Here is a 23,195-nt window from a genome sequence, read left to right as displayed (position 1 = left end):
AATAGTGAAAATTGTTTTTTCCTTTCCCAACAAACACGGCCATTAAAACACAAATAGTGCCAAGTCTTTAAAAAAAATTTTTTTTTTTTCTTTTAAATAACTCCAGGTTTTTGATATGATGAATGAAAAACAAGATTTGGCACTATTTATGTTGTAATAGCTGTGTTTGTTGGGAAAGCAAAAACAATTTTCACCAATAACATCCAGTGTGAATGCACCTGAAGATGGTTGGCGGTTACATCGGCTGAAACATGAAAAAAAAAACCAAGATGATAATAATAATCTAAATAATACAAAAAAATAATTAAAACTACAATATTATACAAAATTGGCATCCTGTTCAACTAATTTTGCTTATAAATGGGTCTTCCACCCCAATACAAAAACCTTTTTTGATAGAAAAAATGTTATAAAACCATTAGCCTACATATGGAAGAATCCATAAGTAAAGCCTAGATAGACATTGCAATGATACACGAATCTGTAAAAGCTAAATATCCCCCCTTGCTGACAAAACAACAAATAGTATCAGACCTTAAGTATCTCAAAACAAAATCTAATCCTATACCAAGAAAAATTCAAAATAATCGAAGATAAATATCCCAAACACTTAACAATTTATACAGACGCTTCAAAAGATGGAGATAATGTTGGATGTGCAGCCATACACAAAACCACTTTAATCAAGATTACCAGACAAAACCTCCATCTACAGTGCTGAAGTATCAGCTATTAATATGGCACTTGACCTTATAAAATCTAAAGATAAAGAATTCATTCTGTTCAGATGCTGGATCAGTACTTGTAACACTGGAAAACAAGAAACTGAACCCAGTAATCACCAAAATCCTAAATAGAACTGATATTTCCAAAGATAAAACTTTTTTGGATACCCAGTCATATCAACATAAAAGGAGCTGACAAGTAGCATTAAGATTGACCTTAACCAAACACTGATTTAAAACAAACTATTAATAAATATTAGGAATACATGGCAAGAGTTGTGAAGTTCCTGTACTAAAAACTACCAAATCAAGGAAAATGGAAACCAAACGACTGACTAGAAAGGAAGTTATAACAAGACTCCAAATAGGTCATATCTCCACACACTATTACCTACTCAAAGAAGCCCCATTCTGCCTACCCTACTAGGAGCCATACAGTCAATCATATACTAACAAGATGTGAAGACCTGAAAATAAACTAAATCTAATGAAAAAAACTAATGGACATTCACTCATGTAGACCCAACTACCCTCACCAAATATTTGAAGATAACAAAATTTAAAACTTATTTAACTATGTAAACATAGACACTGAACACCAGATACATACATAACACATAATTTATAATATATATAGTTATATAAGCAAAATTGAAAAAAATAAGACTTCAGCATTAAATGACCACTAAGGTTGATATGCTGTAAGACCAATCATTTGGTTTTATTTTTACTTTTACAAATACCCCTCCAACTCTAATGTTTGCTTTACTCATTTCTTTCAATCATAACTCCATCCCAACTGAGCACAACTTGTACAGAAGTTATACTCTATCTGAAAACATTTTCTATTTAAAAAATGTAGGATTTTCATGTCTTTAATTTTCAAACACTTCAGTTTTTGAATTAGAAAATTAATGTAGATGTTCCTTGTAATTGTCAGTGAAAAATTTGATATCAATATTGTATTCAAGTTGACATGAACAAAAATTTAACTTTTTGTCTATTTTCTTAATCTTCAGATGATTAGTTTCGTCTTTATCAGTTAATACATTCTCATGTTCATTGTGAATAACAATTTTATTTTCATGTGAACATTAGTATGAAAGGTTTTAATGAGAATGTAGCTACTCTTTACCTAGCCTGTTAAAAAAAAAAATTGAACAATTGCTTTCAGTAAGATTTTCATCTCCAATGAATCTTTTTCCAGGTGATTGATTATAATGGTGGCCGAACATTAGAGAAGTTTATCAGCTTTTTGAACAGTGGTGGTAAAGAAGGTGCTGATTTGGTAAGTAGAAATGAAACCATTCTGAAAATGTTACTGAATGTCCCCTTCAAATTTGGATGACTAGAATATTATAAATTAGTTCCAAATTTTGTTTAGTGTCATGATTCTTACCAAGTATTTGAGATCAATTTTATATACTGGTGAAGTTTTCTGGGTGAAAGTCTGATGTAATGCCCAAAACCTTCCATGATCCCAGAATATCATTCTCTTAAATGCACATTTAGTTTTAAAAAAATTTAACTTTAGAAAATGCACTTCATCTTATCTATAAAAACTTCAGTTTTAGTTACAATTTAATTTTATCTTTAGGTAAACTTTTGCTATGATTAGTCCTTTCTGACTTTTGTTTGAAATTTTGTTAAATATCATATCGTAATTTTGCCATGTTATAAGTTTAAAGATTTTTAACTTTAATAAAAACTTTATTTTCAGGAAAATGACACTCCTGATGAGGAAGAAGGGGAGGAAGAAGAGGAAGAAGATCCAAAACATGTAGAATTATAAATTGATTTCTTCAGTAGTTGTGATCATTTCCCCTTTCTGCTCTCTCTCTCCTTTTCATCTTTGCATGTGATCAAGGAGTCTCTTGGCGAGCTGAACACATACACCCACACAAGTGTGCATACAAATACATTTACACGCTCTTGTTGCTGCTGTAGTGGTAGCCATTTTTGTGGCCGTCCCTCTCAGTCACCTTTTTATAATAATATTATTAATAAGCCAATCTATTCACAAAAGAAAGGGGGGGGGACAATATATATATATATATACTAAAATTCGTCTCATCATCTTTGTTCATTTGGCCAAGAGAAATCATCGTCATTCTCTTCCAGTCTCAAAACTGCTGCTGCCAAGCACGGCAACTGTGATGTAATTATAATTTCTGATGTACTTTCCTCTCGCTCTCTCTTCTCTCCCTTCCTCTCTTCATTCTCACCTCATGCAATTAAAAAAAAAAACGAAGCCAAAATCTAATAAATGAACAACTAAACTGTTGAATAAATTGCCACAGCAGACCTGACTGCAGTTTTGTAACAAATTTAAGAAAAAATAAAGTAATACAATAAATTTACTTTTTATTTTTGACTTTATCAAATATCTTTAAGATGGCTGTCTCTTTAAAGATGGCTTGAGACTGTGATCTGTGCCAACTTTCCTCTGATAAGATTGAATAAAGATTTAACTGGACTTGTGTAAGTTATAAAGAAAGCATTGTCATATTAACCGGTCAGTATTGCCTATGACATCAAGCAAAAGCAATACGTAGTAACAATACATATCAAGAGATGAATAAGAGAAATCTCCCAGTAAAACTATCCATAGATCATGACATCAGCTCAAGAAATCTGGACCAAGTACCAAAGGACACCATCCAAAACATGCTATTTCTATCCCATTCATTAAAGGCTTGTCAGAAAATTAAAAAAAAAAAAAAAAAAAAAAAAAAAGTAATCCACATGACATCAGGATTGTATTCAGGAGCAACTCTTTCCAGAAACACTTTGAACAAGAACCAAGCCCCAGACTGAAAGAATTGACTAAAAACAGATTCCATATAAGTTTGGAAAAGGTGAGAAGTGTTATCCACTCAAAGTAAGATTAGAGAAACACCAGAAAGCTGTAATATATGGAGAAATTGTCAGGTATGGCTGAGCACATGGATGCACAAAAGAAGCAATCTCCCCTTATGGGACGAAGTGAAAATCGTAGACAGAACAGTGACGAACAAGATGACTCAAAAAAAGCAACGAAAATGCTACTAAGGAGTTAGATAAAGAATTTAACACACTATAGGAGCCATGAATATGTATAACTATAATTTAGTGGATTTTAAAGATAATAATGGTAATTTTATATTAGAAGTGGTTAATTTCGAAATCATATTTTTTAGTTTTTTTTTTTTTTGTTTTTTTTTTTTTGTGCATCCTTCTAGAAAATTACTAATTACAAGAATTTTAAACATTCACGGGCGAGAACTTAGAAATATCCAAGTTACTTCGCTGATCTGTTTTGATTTGGTGTGGGTTAATTTTTTTAGATTTTCATTATTCCCTTTGTTAGTAAGATATATATGAAACTTGAAAATAGCATCTCATTAGTGGGAATTAAGGATAGTTATGAGAATGTTTTAACAATTATGTGGTAGTTTCTTTAAATTGTTTTTAAGTACTGACAATTATGTAATGGACCTAATTAAACTTGAGCCCACCCCTCTTTTTTCTCATTTTAGAAATACCTATTTTCAATTTTTGTACTTTCTTTTCCAATATCAAACATGATTTGTACACTTGAGCTAATTTGTAGCATTTGAGATCAATTTTATACCCTGCTTAGTTGTCAGTGAAAGGTCTGTAACACCCAAAACCTTCCATGATGCCAGGATAACATTGGCATCCTCCCCCTTTACATTAATTAAAACATAATACAAATAACACGAGAGATGAGAACATATCGATTCAAAACTGTAAGACTTTCTATTCACATTATGGATATGATGAAAATCAATCTTGGATGTCCTTTATAATGGTACTGGCTGTTGCTCGTCTAGTGCAGTTTTGAAAACTTAACTTGTGAAATTGTCAAACAACCTCCATACAAAAGCAATATTTGCCATATCTTTCATCTTAATTTTATCATAGTTTATGCATTATATATTGCACGTATATTTTTAAATAACGTAAGTGAAAATTTTCAAGTATTCACTTTTCCTAATACTGTGCAAACATCACTAAATATTCTCAATGTTTTTTTTTATAAAGTTCACAGGAGATGGTGAATTACAACTAATTAGAACAATTAAAATCTAACTTGTTTTTGTAGAATAGATACACACAAAGGCTTTATGCTATTAAGTTGAACTGTGAGAGATTTATAAGTTTTATGCTGCTAAGAATAATAGAATGTGTGATAAACTCCATTCTACTGCAAATTTTTGAAGTAACATAACCGAAATGCATTATGAAAATGTTAACCTATTTCAGTTTTTTGTATTAAATGCAAATCTGAGGTGGAATTTCAACAAAGGAAATGGCAACAGTTCTAATTGGTGGAAATGAAGTTCAAAATCTAAAGATGTGATCAAAAATTGAATATTAAAGCTAAAACTTGAAAGTCTAATTGAAAAGCAAGAGCACTATTAGATAAATAGTTGATGTATATAAATTTTGCAAGAGGGGGTTGCCTTATATTAATTCTTGCTGTTTCATCCAATGCCAGTAAGCACAGGTGAACCGTGAAGATTCTGTGGAATCTTTCAGTTTTTTCTAATGGCTGAAAATACTTCATGCTTCGTCAAGGGTATTTTTTTATTGTGATGGCATTACTAGATAGGTTGCCTACCACAAATTTCTTTTTTTTTTTTAAGAAAATTCCTATTGTCCCCAGGGGTTCAAAAGCAGTCAAAAATGACACTTTTGCACCATAACTTTGGATCCATCCATTAGATTTTTCTGAAACTTGGCCAAAATGTGGAGACCATCGTTCTTAATATAAACTCAGTTGGATGACCCTGGCAAAATTCTGGTTCGCATCCCTCAGACTTTTAGGGCTAAAAAACTGCCTTTTCAGAGCTTTTTCATATTACTCAACTTGATATGTATGTTTATATAGTGGTTTTCCATGGTACTGAATTCAAATATACATGTCTTAAGGCGTGAAACTGCACCGTTTGTCCATTTTTCAGTGGGATTCGATGTTCCCAGAAGCTCAAAAGGGATCACAGATGCTCCAAAATTTCAAAAAATGACACATTACTCGTATAACTTTTGCCACATCCATTAGATTTTTCTGAAACTTGGTGAAAATCTTAAGGCAATGTTGACCCTTCACACTTGACATTCATCATTTCTTCACTTTTTTTTTTTTTTTTTTTTTTTTTTTTTCGCCGTCATCTCACATGCAACACGAGAAGGGGACCCTGCACGCCCAGTTTGTTTTTAAGGAATTAAACCTTGTTTAATACCTACAGTATTTCTGTTTAAAAGAAATCTGTTTTAATTAAGATATAATTACTTATGCATATTTTACAATGGGGCAATGCCGGGTGACCTGCTAAAGATAGCAACATCATCTGCTCATTTCATTTCCAATCCAAAACAACTTGCATCTTGCGTTCTTTTCCATAATAAAACCAAAGAGGAATATGCAAGAATAAAAGATGCTGCCAAGTTTGGAATCTTTATGGCGGTAGGAATTTCTCACATCAATATTTTGTATAAAGCCACCATTACTCCATATGGAGTATTGTTACCACATCTGGGCTGGTATCACTAGCCTCTTTTTGGACGGTACAAAAAGAATTTCTAACCTAATAATAGCTTCTGTACTGGCTGCTGTAATGATGCATCTTGGTGTTTGTTTTAAAAGTACTTTCACAGAATGTGCTCCAATGAAGCCTCAACAACCAACTCAATTAGCAACAAAAATCTTGCTTTTTTCACTGTGGAAATCCTAGATTTTCTACTTTGGTAGTTGCTTTTCTTGGGCTACCTGCCTTTGGAATTTTCTTCTTGCTCCACATTTTCCTGGCCATACCAATGTGTGAATAAACATTGTTACCCAACACCACTTGCCTTTTATCATAGTAGCCCCTATACTTCGGTGGCAGTAAAAGTGAAAAAAAAATACATTGCTATTTGGGTCTGATTTTGAAAATGACTCCTTCATACAGATTTATACCCTCACAATTATTAGCAGATCAATCCAAAATTCTTCAATGAATCTTTCCAATGGCTGTGTTTGCCATTGATTGAAAAGATACAATTAACATTCATCAGAATGATTTCTTCCAAAAATTTTTGGATCAATCTAATAATTGGGTCTGATTTTCAAAGTGACTTCTCTTCATATAGATTATCACAAATAGCAATCCCTCTAAACATTTTTTTTTTTTTTTTTTTTACTTTCCATTAAATAATTTGTAAACGGTTGCGTCGTATAGTGTGGGAGAGGTACTATTATAACTTATCACTTGTCTGAGTCAATGTAAATTACTGATTGAACACTTAATATAGTTAACATTATTAAATCCCAAATTGTTTGTAGCAGTAGATTTAAAAATTTTCTTATTTTGTACTTATCTGGTAAAGCCTGAACATGAAATAACCAAATTCATTAATGCACTCACATCACTCAACTATAAGTAAAATAGCTTATCTATTATTGATAATTCAAGCACTGCGCAGTTACAAATGAAAAATAACACAATAAGATTACTATTTTATCATGGTATGTAACTTTAAGTTACAGAATATACAAGCAAAACTTTTGATGGAATTCTGTGCTCTGGTGTCTGACAACCTACCTATTTCCACAAAGTGGTCTACTCCTTTTGATGCTAATGTCAGGTTAGTTGATCTCAATTGTGATATACCTAGGTAAATTTTCAGTGCTTATCCATTTTTATTTCAATATTAAAAACTGCTCATAAAAAACACAAGTTATGTTAAGACAATACACTAACAATTACAAATTCAAGTATATTGTAACAAAAGCACATTTTCAGTGAAGTGTCTTCATGTGCCATTTTCTGCTTACATTAAGATCAATAGCCAAGGGACATAATTCAGTTTAAATATCGGTCATCAGTTAGAAATCATTTACCAATCAAATTTTATTTTATAAAAGCAAAAATACTGTAAATATTGGTGTAGTCTTTTTAATCTAACAGATAAAGTTCTTGTGCAATAATTTTTTAATATTGAGATAAAACTTGATAATTTAGCATTTATCTACAAGGAAGTCGAACATAAAAATGAACACTTTTTTTTTTTTTTTTTTTTTTTACTTCAAGCAATTTTGTTACCTTTGTCAATGCTAGCAAATATCTCGTGATAGAAGAGAATTTCACACTGAACCCTTTAATCCATGAGAATAGATTGTTTATCATCCACAACTTAATAGAAGTGTTGACTTTTATTTTTAGTTAACGCCTGTAGTTAAAAGTGAATTGACACCTTGTTCTGTTATGACCAAGAAAATCTGCTTTGGATTTAATACAAGGTCCTGTTCAAAATTTTATATAGGGCCTCAAGTTCATAAGTTTTTAAATTCAAACATATACCTGGAGATGATAGGTAAATCGTCTGAAATGTTTTGAAGATGAAATGATAGTGCAATTAACACATAATCAATTCTATTCTCATCTTAAAAACTCCGATATATACAAAATCCAAGTACATAAAAATATATACGTTGCATATGTGATGATTGTTTGGATTTTGGAAGTGGCGATTAATGGCTTAAAAGAATGGACAGAAAGTCAGTGACTTTTTTTTTTCTTTTTTCATAGTTTATCCAACTGTCAATTGATCAGTATTATTGCTGGTTTAAATATTTTGTGCATCCAAGGGACATTTTTGTATTAAAATCGACATGTAAGATTGGTTTTTATCATGGTAAAGTTGTTATATCAATGAGTGTCATGTTGTATCCCCAGGTTGAAGTTCTTTAAATACTTTGCATAAAGACTGCAATAACCTTTTTCCATTATGATATACGGGACGAGTCGGAAATAATCAGATAGTCGAATATGAATTGCAGTCATCACACAAATATCAAGAGATTTTATTTGAACTGCTTCATCCTGTATTTTACTTAACATTTAACTTGGGTTATCATTCATATTACCAGCGTAAAATTATTTTGAAGGAAACTCAAAAGCAATTGGTTTACCTTACTCATGTGACTTTCAGTTTAAAAAAAAAAATTAATATTTAATAGAAGTCATAAGTATTATTTGGATTCATCGGACAACTGTTCTCATCTTCAGTGTCATTTTCCACAACATTTTGGTCGATACACCTCAAGAAGGTCAGGTTATATCTTGTCAAACTCAGAAATTTAGAATTTCAAACCGAACCTTTTATTTACTTTGTCTGCAAGAACCCATGGTTAGAGTATTTAGAAAAATCAATAGTAAAAGTTCTTCTCCTGAAGATAAAATTCTCAGTGTAGCCACTCAAAATTGTGAATTATTTAGGACCACTAGTGAGTCATGACTGATAGAAGTATATAAAGGGTTCTATATAAAAATAAAACTAGACTTACCTCCCTTTTCGTCTTCTCATTTCCTTTCCTTACACTTTAAATAAGGCCCCATCTCATTGGCCAAAGGTGCCGCTCATCGATCAATCACGGTAACCTATTAAGCAGGGCTAGATTCCCTTTGAACTCTTTCGTTCGAATCTCTGTGGAGGAAAGACTTATTTCATTTTTTTTTTTTTTTTATATTTGTATTTATTTGAAGTTAAATACTTTTATTCTCTTCTTGTATAGTCGTGTTTTTTTTTTTTTTTTTTTTTCTTCATCTGAGTCCTAAGTGTCTAGTCGAAACACATTTTGCAAAACAATTCTCAAGTTTAGTTTAGCTGGTTGTTGTGAAAAAAGAAAACAAAAAATAAAATACAGGAGATCACGTTTTAAAGAAGTCCCCCTATATATATATATGTATCTCTACATGAACAAACTGTTTAAATTCTCAAGGCGCGAACGAGTAGACATCTTTGACCTCGTGCGGACTTGGAAATATTTGACAAAAAAAATTCTTCACTATTTGTCATTATGACAAAAAAAAAAAAAAGATTCTTTGCTATTATATGACAATGTTATTTTCTTGTGACAAGAAAATAAACCCTTCTAAAGCAAAGCTCATTTATTTTTTATCCCCCCCCCCCTGACCAACAAAAAACTATTTTACTATTGAGTTAAACTCTGCTCTCGTGGTGAGACAAGAAAATAGAAACATTATTGGTCTACTTGGAACTCCACGTGTTTTAAAAGCTGTGATTCTCCGGTGAGACTGTTTTACAAATTGTTTGTCGCTTTTTGAGAAAAGAAACTGGATTCATGTTGGATTTAAAATAAGTGAATCCTAAAATGGAGAATTTTAAGAGATTGGAGGGTGTAAGGGCTCTCGAAGTTGCCTGGCAAGTCTTAAAGGATGATATTGCACTTAACATCGAAATGCTGGAACAGCGTGAATGACTAAGGACCTTCCAGAAAGAGGAAGATGTTATCAAGGAGATGCTAGTTGAAGTTCGTTCCTTGAATGAAAAAATTAAAGCAATATGCATCAAAGCAGAATTTGATTTGAAGAACTGTGGTTTCGTTGATGAACTGAAGAAATTGAATTTCGAACTAATGTTAATGATCGTCTTGCCAACATCGAAAACACATCGGAGAAATCTGAAGTTGGCTCTGTACCTCTGTTATCCATGCCCAAGTTACAATGTGCAATCTTCAGCGGAATTAATCCATCCAAATTCGAATTCAAGAATTTTATTTCACAATTCAAAAATTGTACAGACTCTGTTAAATCCGGTAAGTCTAAATTAGCTTTATTGAAATTAGCTTTACAATTGGTTTCTCATCTAACATTGGAAGATGAAAATTTTAATGTTGCTGTCGATCGACTGACAAAGGAATTTTTAGGTATCCCCTTTATTATTAACGAAATTTTTAAGCAGATAATTTCTGCTTCTCAATATGACCCTGAATTTGTCTGTGAAGAAATAATACCTTGCGGATTTGTCTGAACTGAAAACGTCATTTTAGAATAAGAATTAGTCAGTGGGCACGAATTACCCGTCTTTGACTCAAATATTTGACAATTATAATGAAGCTGTCGAGGAATAAGATATATTTGCGATCGGCAGAAACTAATTCTAAAGGCGATGGAACACATGTTAAAAATCAGGGAAAGGGGAAAGGAGATGCTGCCTTACAGAATTTTTCTACTAATTATGCCGGTACATACTGCAAACTTTGCTCAGTACGTGGCCACTCCATGTTGAAGTGCAACAAATTCTCTATTCATAAAGCAAGAGTTGAGAGGTGTAAACGGTTGAAATTGTGTATCGGATGTTCCAGTTATAAACACAAAAGCGAAGATTCCCCTGAGCGCCAGAACAATTCTCTCTCCTACAAACTGTGTCGATCTAAGGCACATATTACACCTTTGTGATAGTCCCAAAAATGTGATTTCACTATTTTCCCATATTGATGAAAACATATTACCTGTTGTAGCTATTTCATTACATAATGAGACAAAGAAAACTACGGTTAACTGCCTATTAGACACTGGAAGTCAGCGATCTTATTTTTCCAAAAATATATTAAAGGAACTAAAATATCCTGATAGAGATTCGAATCTTATCGATTACCAAATGAAAACCTATGCAGGTGTTACGGTAAAGAGTCTTGAACAAGTTGTTGTGAATGTTAATGTTGGTAAAGGGAGACAACTCCCCATTCCGGTTTTAATAGATGACCGATTTGGTATTCAATTTCAGTTTGATAATTTCTGTCAAGTAAAGTCCAACGTAAATAAATTAAAATACAGGTTGGCATTTTCAAGTGAAAAACAGCAATGCTATAAAAATTAATGGTATCCTAGGTGTAGATATATTTCAATTCATGACTAACTCCAGAATTATTAAATGCATGAATGGACACGCATGGGATTTACCTCAAGGGATTGCTCCATTTGGTAATGTTTAGTATTTTTTTATATGCCGATCAAATCTTTCCTGTAGGAACTGGAAGATCCAATCATTGTGCTAATTATCATACTATAATATTGGAACATGCCTGTTGCCCAGAGCGCCAATTGAATGCTATATTGGAACCCAAATTAAACTACCAGGATTCATTCTCTGATATATATATGTGGAGAGAAATTTAGAAAGGATGTTTGCTGTGGAAACTGATGGCACTTTCCTTGATGAAGAATTAATCGCAGATTATGACCAAAATAAAATCGATAGCTTCAAGAAGTCTATTGAATTTAAAAACAGCTCATATTTTGTGGATTCACCCTGGCATAAAGATAAAATCAGTTCTGTGCCTTCCAACTACCAAGTCGCTCTGAAGGTACTTGACAGAACTATGCTTTCCTTGGAAAAGAAAAAAATGGCTGAGGCCTATACTAATATTTTTCGTCAACAAGAGACTGAAGAGATTATCGAGAGAATTGAAGTTGCCCCACAGGATTTTCACAAATATATATGGATACCCCATAGACCAGTTTTCAAATTTGATCAACAGGTAACTACCAAGGTAAGATCTGTTTTTAATTGTTCTTTAAAGACTGGAGGTGGTTATTCTCTTAATGAGGCATGTTACCCGGATGTTAATATGTTGAGTAATATGCCTGAACTTTTACTTTTATTCATCACTGATAAATATGTTCTGCTAGGTGACATAAGAAAAGCTTTTCTTATGATCAGACTCAAGTCTGATGAAGATAAAAATAGATTTTATTTTTTTGTGAAAGATGAAAACGAGTTGATTCGTTATCGTTATTGCATATTGATATTTGGCTTCAATGCGAGCCCTTTTATATTAAATTATGTCCTGCAGCATCACGTGAGTAACTTTCCAAATGACACATGTACTAGGATGTTGAAAAGTTGATTTTATGTTGACAACCTGTGTATGACAAGCAATTCTTTGGGGGAGATAATCAGCCTTTATAAAAATGCAGTGCCTCGACTGCAAAAGGGAAATTTCCAGCTGAGGTCGTGTAATTCCAATTATAGAGTCCTACGAGAAATCATGATTGAGGATGGTAGAATTGTGCAACATAAATGTGAGTATGAAAAGGTTCTTGGGTATAAATACCACCCTGAATCAGATACTATCAGCATCTCTCACACTTCAGTTCAGAAAAATATACTCTCTAAAAGGGATATTTTGGCACAGACAGCAAAAATATTTGATCCTTTATCACTCTGTGCTCCTGTAACAGTTAAAGCGAAAATCCTTCTCAGAAAATTATGGTTGTTCAAATTGAGTTGGGATCAAAAGGTACCAACAGACATAATGACAATCTGGTCAAATTTAGCTGAGGATCTTTCTGGTTTGAGGAATCTGTCCTTCTCACGACAGGCTGTAGACAGTGACAGTCCACTGAAGTTGTATATCTGTGATGCTTCACCACAGGCATATGGGTTTGTTATTTATGGGTTGCAAAATGGGAAATCCCAAATAATATTTTCTAAAGTGAAAGTAGCGCCAATGAAAGCAAAAACTTTGCCAATGATGGAATTGCTTGCTGTATTCATTGCATTCAAAGCATTGAGCATGTTGTTGCGAACATACTCTAATATCAAAATTGAGAACATTATTGTTTCTGTGGGTGCGCAAGTCATATTGTCATGGCTTCTCTCAGACAATGGAAACGCAAAAAGCCTATATACCAGGAATAGAATAAGAGACTTTCATGATATGAAAGAGAATTTTACCAAAGAATTTGGAATGATCATTCACTACAAATATGTCCCCTCTGTGGAAAACCCGGCGGATTTGCTTTCTCATGGTGTCAGCCTGGAAAAATTTAAAGAGAAACTGGACTTATGGACCTGCATGGATAGTTCAGGAACCAGAGAATTGGCCTACAAGTACCTTGAGCTGCCTGAGTCCGGAAAACCAGCGACATGTGGAAAATGTTTTTCATAGTACAACAGGTGGAACTATTTGTAAACCACAAATTCTTTTTGACAGGTTCTCGAGTTTTGACAAGTTATGCCGTGCTACTGCCTTCGTATTCAAATTTGTGAATAAATGTAAATGAGTGAAGAAACAATCTAATCCAAAACAGACTGCTACAATTTACTTGATTAAAATGATGTAATCGCAAGCCTTTGATGTCAAGATTGCTTATCTGAAGGAGCCCCTTGATAAGATTCCCTGATCTTAAGATTGGATGGCAGAAATGTCAATTCAAGATATGACTATAATTTGGTCTTTCAATTTGGATTACCAAGCAACATCCACTAACGAAATTAATAATTTTGGATAGCCATCATCATTGCAGACATTTGGGCATAGGCACGACAATAACAAAATTAAGGTTGTCTGGATATTGTGTTCCCCAAGCAAGGCAGTCGGTGAAGTCTGTAATCTCAAGCTGCTATACCTGTAAAAAATTCAACAGCTTGGCTTTTAAATACCCCAAGTTAACAAATCTGCCGAAACACAGAGTTCGGCTAATAAATCCCTTTCAACATACCGGCATTGATTACATGGGTCACATCTGGGTACAAAGAGAAGTCTACAAAAATGTATCTGTTGATTTTCATGTGTATGAATGTGAGAGCTATTCACATTGAGCTTGTGCCGGATATGAGCACTCAAGCTTTCATTCTCGCATTAATTCGTTTTTCTAATTTTTATGGAGTACCCACTCATATATACAGTGATAATGCATGTTCTTTTCATGCTGCTTTAGGTGGCGACATAATTAAACATCACATCAACAACAATGAATTCAATAATGCATTTACCAGCTCATGCACATAAAAATACCACAAATTAAAAATACTATTTAGAGTAATATTTATTAAAATGAATTAAAATGTAAATATTACCTTTCGCTACAACAATTTGTTGTTGTTGTTTTTTTTTTGGTTTTTTTTTTAGAGATATTCGATGTTGCTGATCACAAATCTGATAATCAAATCCGTTGCAAATTGTTTGCATGTCATTAACCCCTTTTATTTGATCTAAAAAGTTTTCACGAGCAGTTTACAAAAGCATAATTTATGTTTTTCGTTCTTTTTTAGGTGGTATTCAATTATAGAACTTATGTAGTTTAGCAGGTGCTTCTGCAGTTTAATTAACCGCTTTTCCGTAAATAACGTGCCGTCATTTACCGGGTAGAATACCGTTTAACATTTCTTATTGCTCACTTGTTTTTTGTTTTTTTTATTTATTTTTATTATTATTGGAAAAGAAATATGTAAAATAAAGTGGTAAATGTTACCGTGCTATTTTTTAAAATAGTATTTTCAAGTTTTACGATATCTTATTAAAACTATTGTAATTATTCTGTACCTAACACTTTAATAAACAAAAAGTTTATTGAATTGTTAGGTGAAAGTACAGAATAGTTACAATACGCCCGCCAGCCCGGTAACATAAGGGCATAAGTATCAATATAGTGATGTTTAATATCATATTCAGCTTAATTCATAACAAGTGACATTTGAATGAATGGTTTATTTTATTGATGCTAATCACGTGATTAAAATTTTAGCAGACGAAAAATTGGGGGAGTAAAGAGTTCCAACGTGGAAAAAATATTATTCCGTAATTGCCCCCCCCCCTCCTCAGTGTGCTATAATGTATTTTTTTTTAATTTGTTTTAGACAACGGGTTTGTATTACTGTACAGTACACATAGATTCAAAAGTTGACAAAATATATATAACAAATAAATGAGTTAAAAATAAAATTAAAAAAAACTATACAAAATACTGTTAGAAACTCGCTCAATATATGTTAGACAGGCTAGGCTGACATATATTCGGTGGGTTTTTAACAGTATTTTGTATAGTTTTTTTATTTTTTATTTTTAACTCATTTTACCGTATTCAACAGAGTACGGCGCCATTTTTAATTTTCCAATACATCGGTAAATAGTATTTACTAAATGCTGTATGTTTTTCGAGCTGAATTAACATGTTACATTAAATAAAAATACTAAAAAAATTTATCCATTTAGGTAGGAAAGTAACTTATCTTGCCTTTGATAACATTTATTTGTTAAATATTTGTTTTTTGACAACTTTTTCGAATCTGTGTATAATAATACAAAGTTGTCATTCCGACATTATCCTTGGAGTGCTTTTCTTTTTTTTTTCTTTTTATATAATCTTAGGTACTTGTACAGTTTGATCAAGACATTCAAAAAGTGACAAGTACTGTTTACTACGCGAAGGCTCATTTAACAGCCGTCGTTTATGCTACCGCGCGCACGCGCGTAGCATTAACGGAAACTGTAAAATGGTGGGAAATAATCCCTTGGTTCAGGGGTTAATACCACGCAAACGGTAAAATTGCAATGGGTTTGATTATCAGATTTGTTGTCAGGCCGCAGGGACCTCGAATACCCCTAAAAAAAAAAAAAAATTAGAGTGGTCGGTGTTTTGTAAGTTAATATTTACCCAAAAGAATCTGAAAAGCGCAAAGTCCCCCCCCCAGCGCCGACAGAGTAGGAACAAGTACCCTTAAATCGATTCATAGTAGCCTTGTGAGGCGGTCTTTCAGTGTTTTATTTACCAAGTCCTTCTGTAAGGAAAAAAATTGCCACAAACAATGCAAGGGACATAACTCATTGTAAACTATAAGCGCAATTATATCCCTGTAATAAAATAACTTAACTCTCATGACAATGGAGAACAGCACTTTTTCTCAACAGAGATCACTATAATGATTTTACAGATTAATATATATATATATAAAATCCTTCACAATTCGTTTAATAAATTCTTAGATGTTTAATATAATTGCAGGCGTGTTGATATAGTTTTTAATTTAGATTTTTTATATAATTTTTTTTTTTTTACATTTATTGAGAAATAGTTTTTACAAAGCCATGACGTTTTTTTTTTATAGAAACTATTCAATGCAATAATGACAGAAACATTACAACTGCCGATTAGATATTCTGCACAAGCTGTTCCATTTCATGTAGACCATCATTAACCAAATCACAACTATAGCAATCATAAATAAATACTTATATTTTCTTATTCTCCTTACTTGGTGATTTGGTTACGCAAACGAGTAATCAGCCTGCAGGGTGCATTGATTTGTTTCCTGAAGAATTATTTCAGCCTTTTTAGGAATCATAGTTGTTCAGCAGAGGGAACCCTCGGAGCAACAAGGAAAGATGTCGCTTCTCTCTTTTCTGTCCCTATCCACTAGACACTCCAGCATGGATTATCTTAATGTGAAAATAATTATTGACAGACTTTGTGGGGGATAGGGCAAAAAATTTTCTTTCTTTTCTTCACATGGACGCTGCCCAAACTTTCTTCCACCTATACCGAATGGAGTTGGTAATTAAATAACTCTTTTTGTTGTTATAAAAAAGGTTTTGTTTTTTATTTCATGCGATGACTTTTCTTACATATTACTAATATATGGATCACATATATCTATACAACCATGCCAATTATCTGAAGGAACACAATTGAATGAAGGCCAGTAGCTTCAAAAGTCCCCACGGCCATTAATGTAAAAATATCTGTTCACAAAAGAATCGTTCTGGAATCTTTTTAAATTAGACTAGTGTGGCACAATGATGTAGCCTCTTTTGAGGGAGCTGGGGGCTTCTACATTAATGAACCTTGTGCCTAACTTGACCTGTACTTGTGCGGTGAAATTGTGTAAAACAGGTGTTTGTGATTTTGAAAATGTTCTGCGATGATTCAAGCTAAGAATGACAGTTTATTTATAATATTGAACCAAGGCAAAACGATATAAGACCTTAGAATTTGAAAGGTCAAACCAGGAGAACTCGTCAATGAGGCATTCGAAAACAAAACAATGTTTAAACTGTATGAATATATCTTCTCTTTTTTATGTCCCTCTCTCACTCTCTCTCTCTCTTTCTCTATTTCTCTATTTCTCTCATTCACTCCCTTTCTCTCTTTCTTCATTGAAAGAGAGAATTGAAATATGATTATATTGTAAAAACAGTTGAAGCACCCTATACGCGCGGGACATAGTTTTTGGGTGTGCACGCAATGGGTCGACTAAATATGCTTTATTACTTGTTAACTGTTAAATAAATTATATATTTTTTATAAAAATGCATTTGTTCGCTATTTTTATACAAATGTTTAATTTCAGCCTGCAGTTGCTCCCATTAATGTGACAATGCAATGAACACACAAGAAGCGACCCATGCCAGACAATTATAGCCGACGACATATCGATCGTTTTTGTTGAGGTTTCCAACAAGTGCTTATCGTTGGAGATTGTTTATTCCTCGGGGAGCTGGTTGCATTCCCAAGACGTTCCTCAACCAAGTAACCCTCCCGGGGAGGCGATAGTGTCATACTGGAATTGATTATTTGAATTATTCAGATTATTATTCCTGATGTAATATAAATGCATATGGCTTTCTTCACACAAAAATGATTGGCTCGTGTAAGCCATAAATACGGACAGGATTGTAGCCTGGGAGAAATATTAAATTAATGTCTAAAGCTTATGTACATTACCAGTTATGACTACAAACAACCGTCCATTAGGTCGATTTACTAGATTGTATTGCTCGATTACTTTAACCCAAGAGCAATACTTTAACTCGGTTATATCAAACAAATATATCCCTTTCAGGGACATATCAGTTTTAATCACAACGTTTGAATGATGCATCTTTTAGGTGCATCTTTTCAAACTTGGGGATCCTTATGTCTATCTTTTGAATTGATTGCTTAAAGGTCTTGATTAACAATCAGTTCTGAGTAACAGTCTCCAGGAGGTTGAAGGTTCAATCTTTACTATAGGCAGTAATAACTAAGAGTAGCATACAAATTAACACTTCTGCTTCCTCATGGCTGACAAACACAATCTATCCATATAGATTGAAGGAAGGATTTAGTTCAAAATTCTACATAGGTTCGACATAAAGATTAACAACTTCGATAAGAAGTACCTGAAAAATGTTGGAGGTTACATCAACTGAAACGTTGTTAAAGTAACTACCAAGATGAGGATAATATTCCAAATAATTCAAATTTTTTGTAGACCATTCTAGAATCTTTTGCCTATCGTTAGTATTTAACATAAACCTTGATTGATACAACATTTTCTGATTTTGATAAAAGCACACATGTATAACAAAGGAGTTAGATCCAATGCTATATACAAAACTGTCTAAGTGTATTATGGGATCACAAAAAATATAACGACTTGCCCAGAAATTTGACACCAGACACCAACTATAAGGGTAGAAGGCGTCTTGGACAGCATGCCAACTTGACTGCTAACTTTAAACTGAGGTGAGATGACAACCTTTTCGAAATGGTGAACCCTTTTTTTTATTACAGTTCTGATTTATTTTTACATGAGAAATGATTGTTTATATTGTTTTGCTGAATTGGACTATTGTTCTCATCTTCAGTGTTATTTGCACAACATTTCAGTCGATAAAATGTATTAGTCGCTATGTTTGATATGAAACGTCGGGACTTATAAACCTGAAGAAGGTCGGAGATTACATCAGTTGAAACATTGTACAAATAACATTTGTACAATAACACTAAAGATGAGAACAATAGCTCGGTTAAACCAAATTTTGTTATGTTGGGGATTGATATGTCACATGAAAGGAATATAGTCGTTTGAAATAGCTGATTGGTCTTGGCAACAGTATTTGAGTAATGAACATCTTACTAAATACGTGTTCATGGTCAGAGTTGGTATTTCTTAGCATGTGAGGTTTTTGTCTTTCCCAAGTGACTCTACCGGTTGATATTTATGGCTTAATCACGTTTTGCTACAACATCAGACACGATATATCAATTTTGATACATGGTGAAGCTGAATATACCAAAGTTTGATGATCTGATGGTTAGTTGGCTTGGTCATGTTGAGAGGAGCGATTCTTGAATAAGAAAATTAAGAAAACTTGGATGCAAACCATCAACAAGGATCTTAGACAATGGAATCAATCTTCAAGACTGCCAAGTTTGGCGACTAGAAGTAATGGCTTTCAGCAAAACGATAGGTCTCCGGCCAAAGGAAGTAAAACGATAAAATGAATATGCAAGAATATATTGCAATCCAAGTGATAATAATAGCAATTAAAAAAGGCAAAAAATAATATCAGTTTCGCTTATTTTCTTGTATTGGTTATCTCCCTTTCATTGTTTTCCTTGTCAGTTTTTAGTGATTCAATGAACAAAAAATCAAAATGCAAAAAATGTGATGTAATGGCTGCAAAACGTAGCTCTCACTTAACTTCTAACGAAAAATTCCACTTTATTTAATTTTAACTTTATGTAGAAATTTATTTTTACACACTGCACCTAATGATTATTACATTTACTATGAAAGTGGAAGGGCAACTCAAAATAAAAAAAATGGTATTACTATTGTAAGAATAAACAAAAATTTTAGAGTTCACAACTATAAAATTTTTGTTTATTTTTACAAGGATGTCATCACATCAAGGCTAAAAGAACACTTGAGGATAAATTGAACTTTCTAACATTTCATCCCTCTGGCAATGTCATTTAATATAGTGAAGTGCCAGTGAGGAATTCAATGAATTTGTTTAACATTTTTTTTTATTTTGTTGATTATTTTGATTATTGATAATTAAGTAACTAAATTCCATTTTCAGTAAATAAAATGTTTAATAAATAAAGTATTAAATCATCACTTGAACTTTGCCACTTAGAGATCTCTAAATTTAAAAATTACAGACATCAGTAACAAATGATAATTGTAGCAGACATAATGCAAAAATGTTTTTGAGACATTACATTTGTAGGGAACATCAACATTTCTTTTTTTCACCTTGCATACAGTTCTGACTCTTACAAAATAAACCCCTTCATTGTATTAAAAAGAGGTGTTAATTATTCGGTGCTTTTGTATTTCAAATTAATACCAAGGGTTTTGTGCACTCACGCATATAACCTTTCCTAAACTTTTAAAACAACATAAGTAATCTATTATTTTAGACTGCAATGAATAAATACTTTTCATTCATTTAATCTTCCTTTAAAGTGAGAATAGCTACGCCTGTCTTTAAGACTCATTAGATATACATCATATCATTCTCATATTTCTCTCCATGCAATGCATAGCCTCAACACTCACTGGCCAGGTTTTACTTTCATACACCATCACACTGCACACACGTCTGACAGACTTTTCCTTTGGTTGACAACGGTAATGCTCTGCTGGTTAGTAATAGCATAATGTTCCTGAACTTCCTTCATCCTTGCATCAACTTCTTCCTATCATCCAATCAATCAATAAATTAGGAACGTTTGTGGCCAAAAGATTTGCTTTAGTGAATCATCATAAAATAACTCAAACATGGCATATTGCCATTGAAGCATAAGTGTGATAGGGGTCCAAGGTATAGAAAGTAAACTGGGTGGGGAGTTGGATAGTAAAACATTTGTTCACATTGCATTAATGGTCAGGGAGCAGGGACGGTATTCCTAAGGTTTGGGGAAATAAACAATTAAAGTATAAAATCTTCCAATATTTATGGGCTTTTAGGGTGAAGAAGAGGGTTTTGCTCCTTGTTGAGTGAAATGGGGTGGTTTTACTGTTTGTTGAGTGATTAAATCTGGACAGTATCGGGAGATGTGTTCAGAAGAGTAGACTTCGATGGTATGGCCACATTGAAAGAATGAATGAAAATTCTTGGGTTAATAGATGTAAAACAGTTTAGATAACAGCTTTAGTTCACAGGGGAAGTTAAAAGGAAGTATGGAAAGAAGTGATAAGATTGGAGCCGAGAAGAGAAAGGGAGATAAATAAAAATCTACTTGTCAGGTGGTTTGGCATATTTATGTTGGGTGGAGGTGGAGATACAAGTGCAGTAAGTTCATCGGAACATATTCTGTGAAAGTATGTGTAAAGCAAGCAAAGGGTTGTGACAGGGTCTGGAGATTGGCAACCAGTGCACAACATATTAAGTTAAAAATTCTTTTTTGCTTCTTGTCCAAATGGAAGAGGCTAATGGTTGGTGCACCAGCTGTGACAGCAATACTTTATGCATGGGCAAATGGTGGCTTTATAGAAATATAGAATAGCTGTAGGTGTGAGAAAATTTCTAGCCGGGTAGAAGTAGTCTACAGCAGACTTAACAGCATTTAATATGTACTAATTCCACTTCATGTTGTGTGAGGATGCCAGGCCGAGGAGTTTCAATATTCATTGATTAAGATCAAATTATGTGTTTTTTTTCTGACTGATTTGTTTCAGTTATAAACTCTATTCTTAACTGGAAAAAAAGGCCAATAAAAAAACTAATGCTTTTTTATAATCATATATATTTTATATACAGATGAAAGATTGGAAGATAAGATTCAGCTGAATATGTGGGGAAATTTTTTTATGACTTTAATATTTAACCTATACAATGTTTTGTATTATGTTTGATTATGTCAAGATAAGGTCAACTGCTGATAAAACAACAATTTTAGGTTTTCACATCCACTTTTATCTTGGTAGTAGGTCAGAAATTTTTTTTATGAGTCGAAATACAGCTTGATATTCTTTTTTCCTTTTTTTAAATACAAGGACTGTTCCAAAAGTAATGCCTCCTACATTTTTATTCCATTCAAATGGATTAGAGATGATTGCAAATTGTATTGTTATGGTGACTGAACTTATGTATTAATGACCTGAATGTTTCATCTCTGTTGCAGATATTGATGGTGTGAGACTCTAAGAAAGCAACTCTTGTCATGAAGCTAAGATGCATCATTGAATTCTTGGCAAATGTACATTGAGAATTGAATGCGTAAAAAAAAAATAAATTCTGGAGCACAAAAGATCTCTCGTTTTAATGGTACCACTTCTGTCTTTGTAACTCTTCAACTTTTTGAGTTAAAAACAATTATGTTAACTAATATGAATTTCAGAAGTGTTAGATTAAGTACCTGTTGGGACAGTTTAGCAGTGAACAGAGATGAGCCCAGTACAATACATTGGGATTGTAAGAGAAAAATTCACAAATCTATGCATGTCATGGATAGATTATCGCAAAGCATATGATCAGGTTTTACATAGCCGGACTAAGGAATGTATGAAAATATTTGGAATAGCATCGAATGTGCAAGATTTCTTGGAAAAAAGTATGATTCAGTGGAAAATGTCATTGACATCAAATAGAGAAGATCTTGAGGAAGTTCATGTGAAGAGAGGGATTTTTCAGGGGAACAGCTTGTCATGATTGTTGTTTGTTTCAAGTATGATACCCTTGTTGTTCATATTATGAAAGGTAAATGTGTGTTATGAGTGGATAAAGATGGAGTACAAGGTAAATTATTTATTTAGGGATGTTGTATGCAAAGAATCAAAACCAATTAAGTATGCTTGTGAGGATTGTTCACATGCTCAGTAATGACATAAATATCGAATTTGGAACGAGGAAGTGTGGTTCTCTGAAGTTGAAAAGGGGAAAATTGTGGAAATTGAAGAAACAAAGCTTTTGAATAGAGAAATGATAAAAGAGGTTGGAGAAGAAGGATACATCTATTTAGACATTGTGAAATTAGATAAAATAAAAGAAGATTGGAGGAAATAATAGGGAAAGAATACAAGACTGCAGTTGGTTCTTAGGTCAAGATTGAATAGGAAAAACCTAAAATCTGCAGTAAACACGTGGGCAGTAGCTATATTCAATATAGGGTGGAT

General features: G+C 33.0%; 3 protein-coding genes across 3 annotated transcripts in view; all 3 read left to right on the top strand.

The window, feature by feature from the left end:
- The window catches only part of LOC145248045 (protein disulfide-isomerase-like), a 31,792-nt gene extending 28,707 nt beyond the window's left edge, over positions 1-3,085 (top strand). Inside the window, exons 10-11 of the mRNA XM_080109777.1 lie at positions 1,933-2,013; positions 2,446-3,085. Coding sequence (XP_079965903.1) covers positions 1,933-2,013; positions 2,446-2,517 — 153 coding nt within the window. The 3' untranslated portion in view covers positions 2,518-3,085. The remainder of the gene's footprint in view (positions 1-1,932; positions 2,014-2,445) is intronic.
- An 8,615-nt stretch (positions 3,086-11,700) lies between these two features.
- On the top strand, positions 11,701-12,426 carry LOC145247825 (uncharacterized). Its single transcript, XM_080109453.1, has one exon. It carries the CDS (start codon positions 11,701-11,703, stop codon positions 12,424-12,426), a length of 726 nt encoding a protein of 241 aa, XP_079965579.1.
- A 141-nt stretch (positions 12,427-12,567) lies between these two features.
- LOC145247824 (uncharacterized) lies at positions 12,568-13,470 on the top strand. Its single transcript, XM_080109452.1, has one exon. It carries the CDS (start codon positions 12,568-12,570, stop codon positions 13,468-13,470), a length of 903 nt encoding a protein of 300 aa, XP_079965578.1.
- The last annotated feature ends 9,725 nt before the right edge of the window (positions 13,471-23,195 follow it).

This window comes from Euprymna scolopes, chromosome 26, assembly GCF_053919585.1.
Source record: "Euprymna scolopes isolate OS-2025 chromosome 26, ASM5391958v1, whole genome shotgun sequence".
NCBI lineage: Eukaryota > Metazoa > Mollusca > Cephalopoda > Sepiida > Sepiolidae > Euprymna > Euprymna scolopes.
The sequence above is the reverse complement of the archived record's forward strand: the minus strand, read 5'-3'. Positions and strand labels throughout refer to the sequence as shown.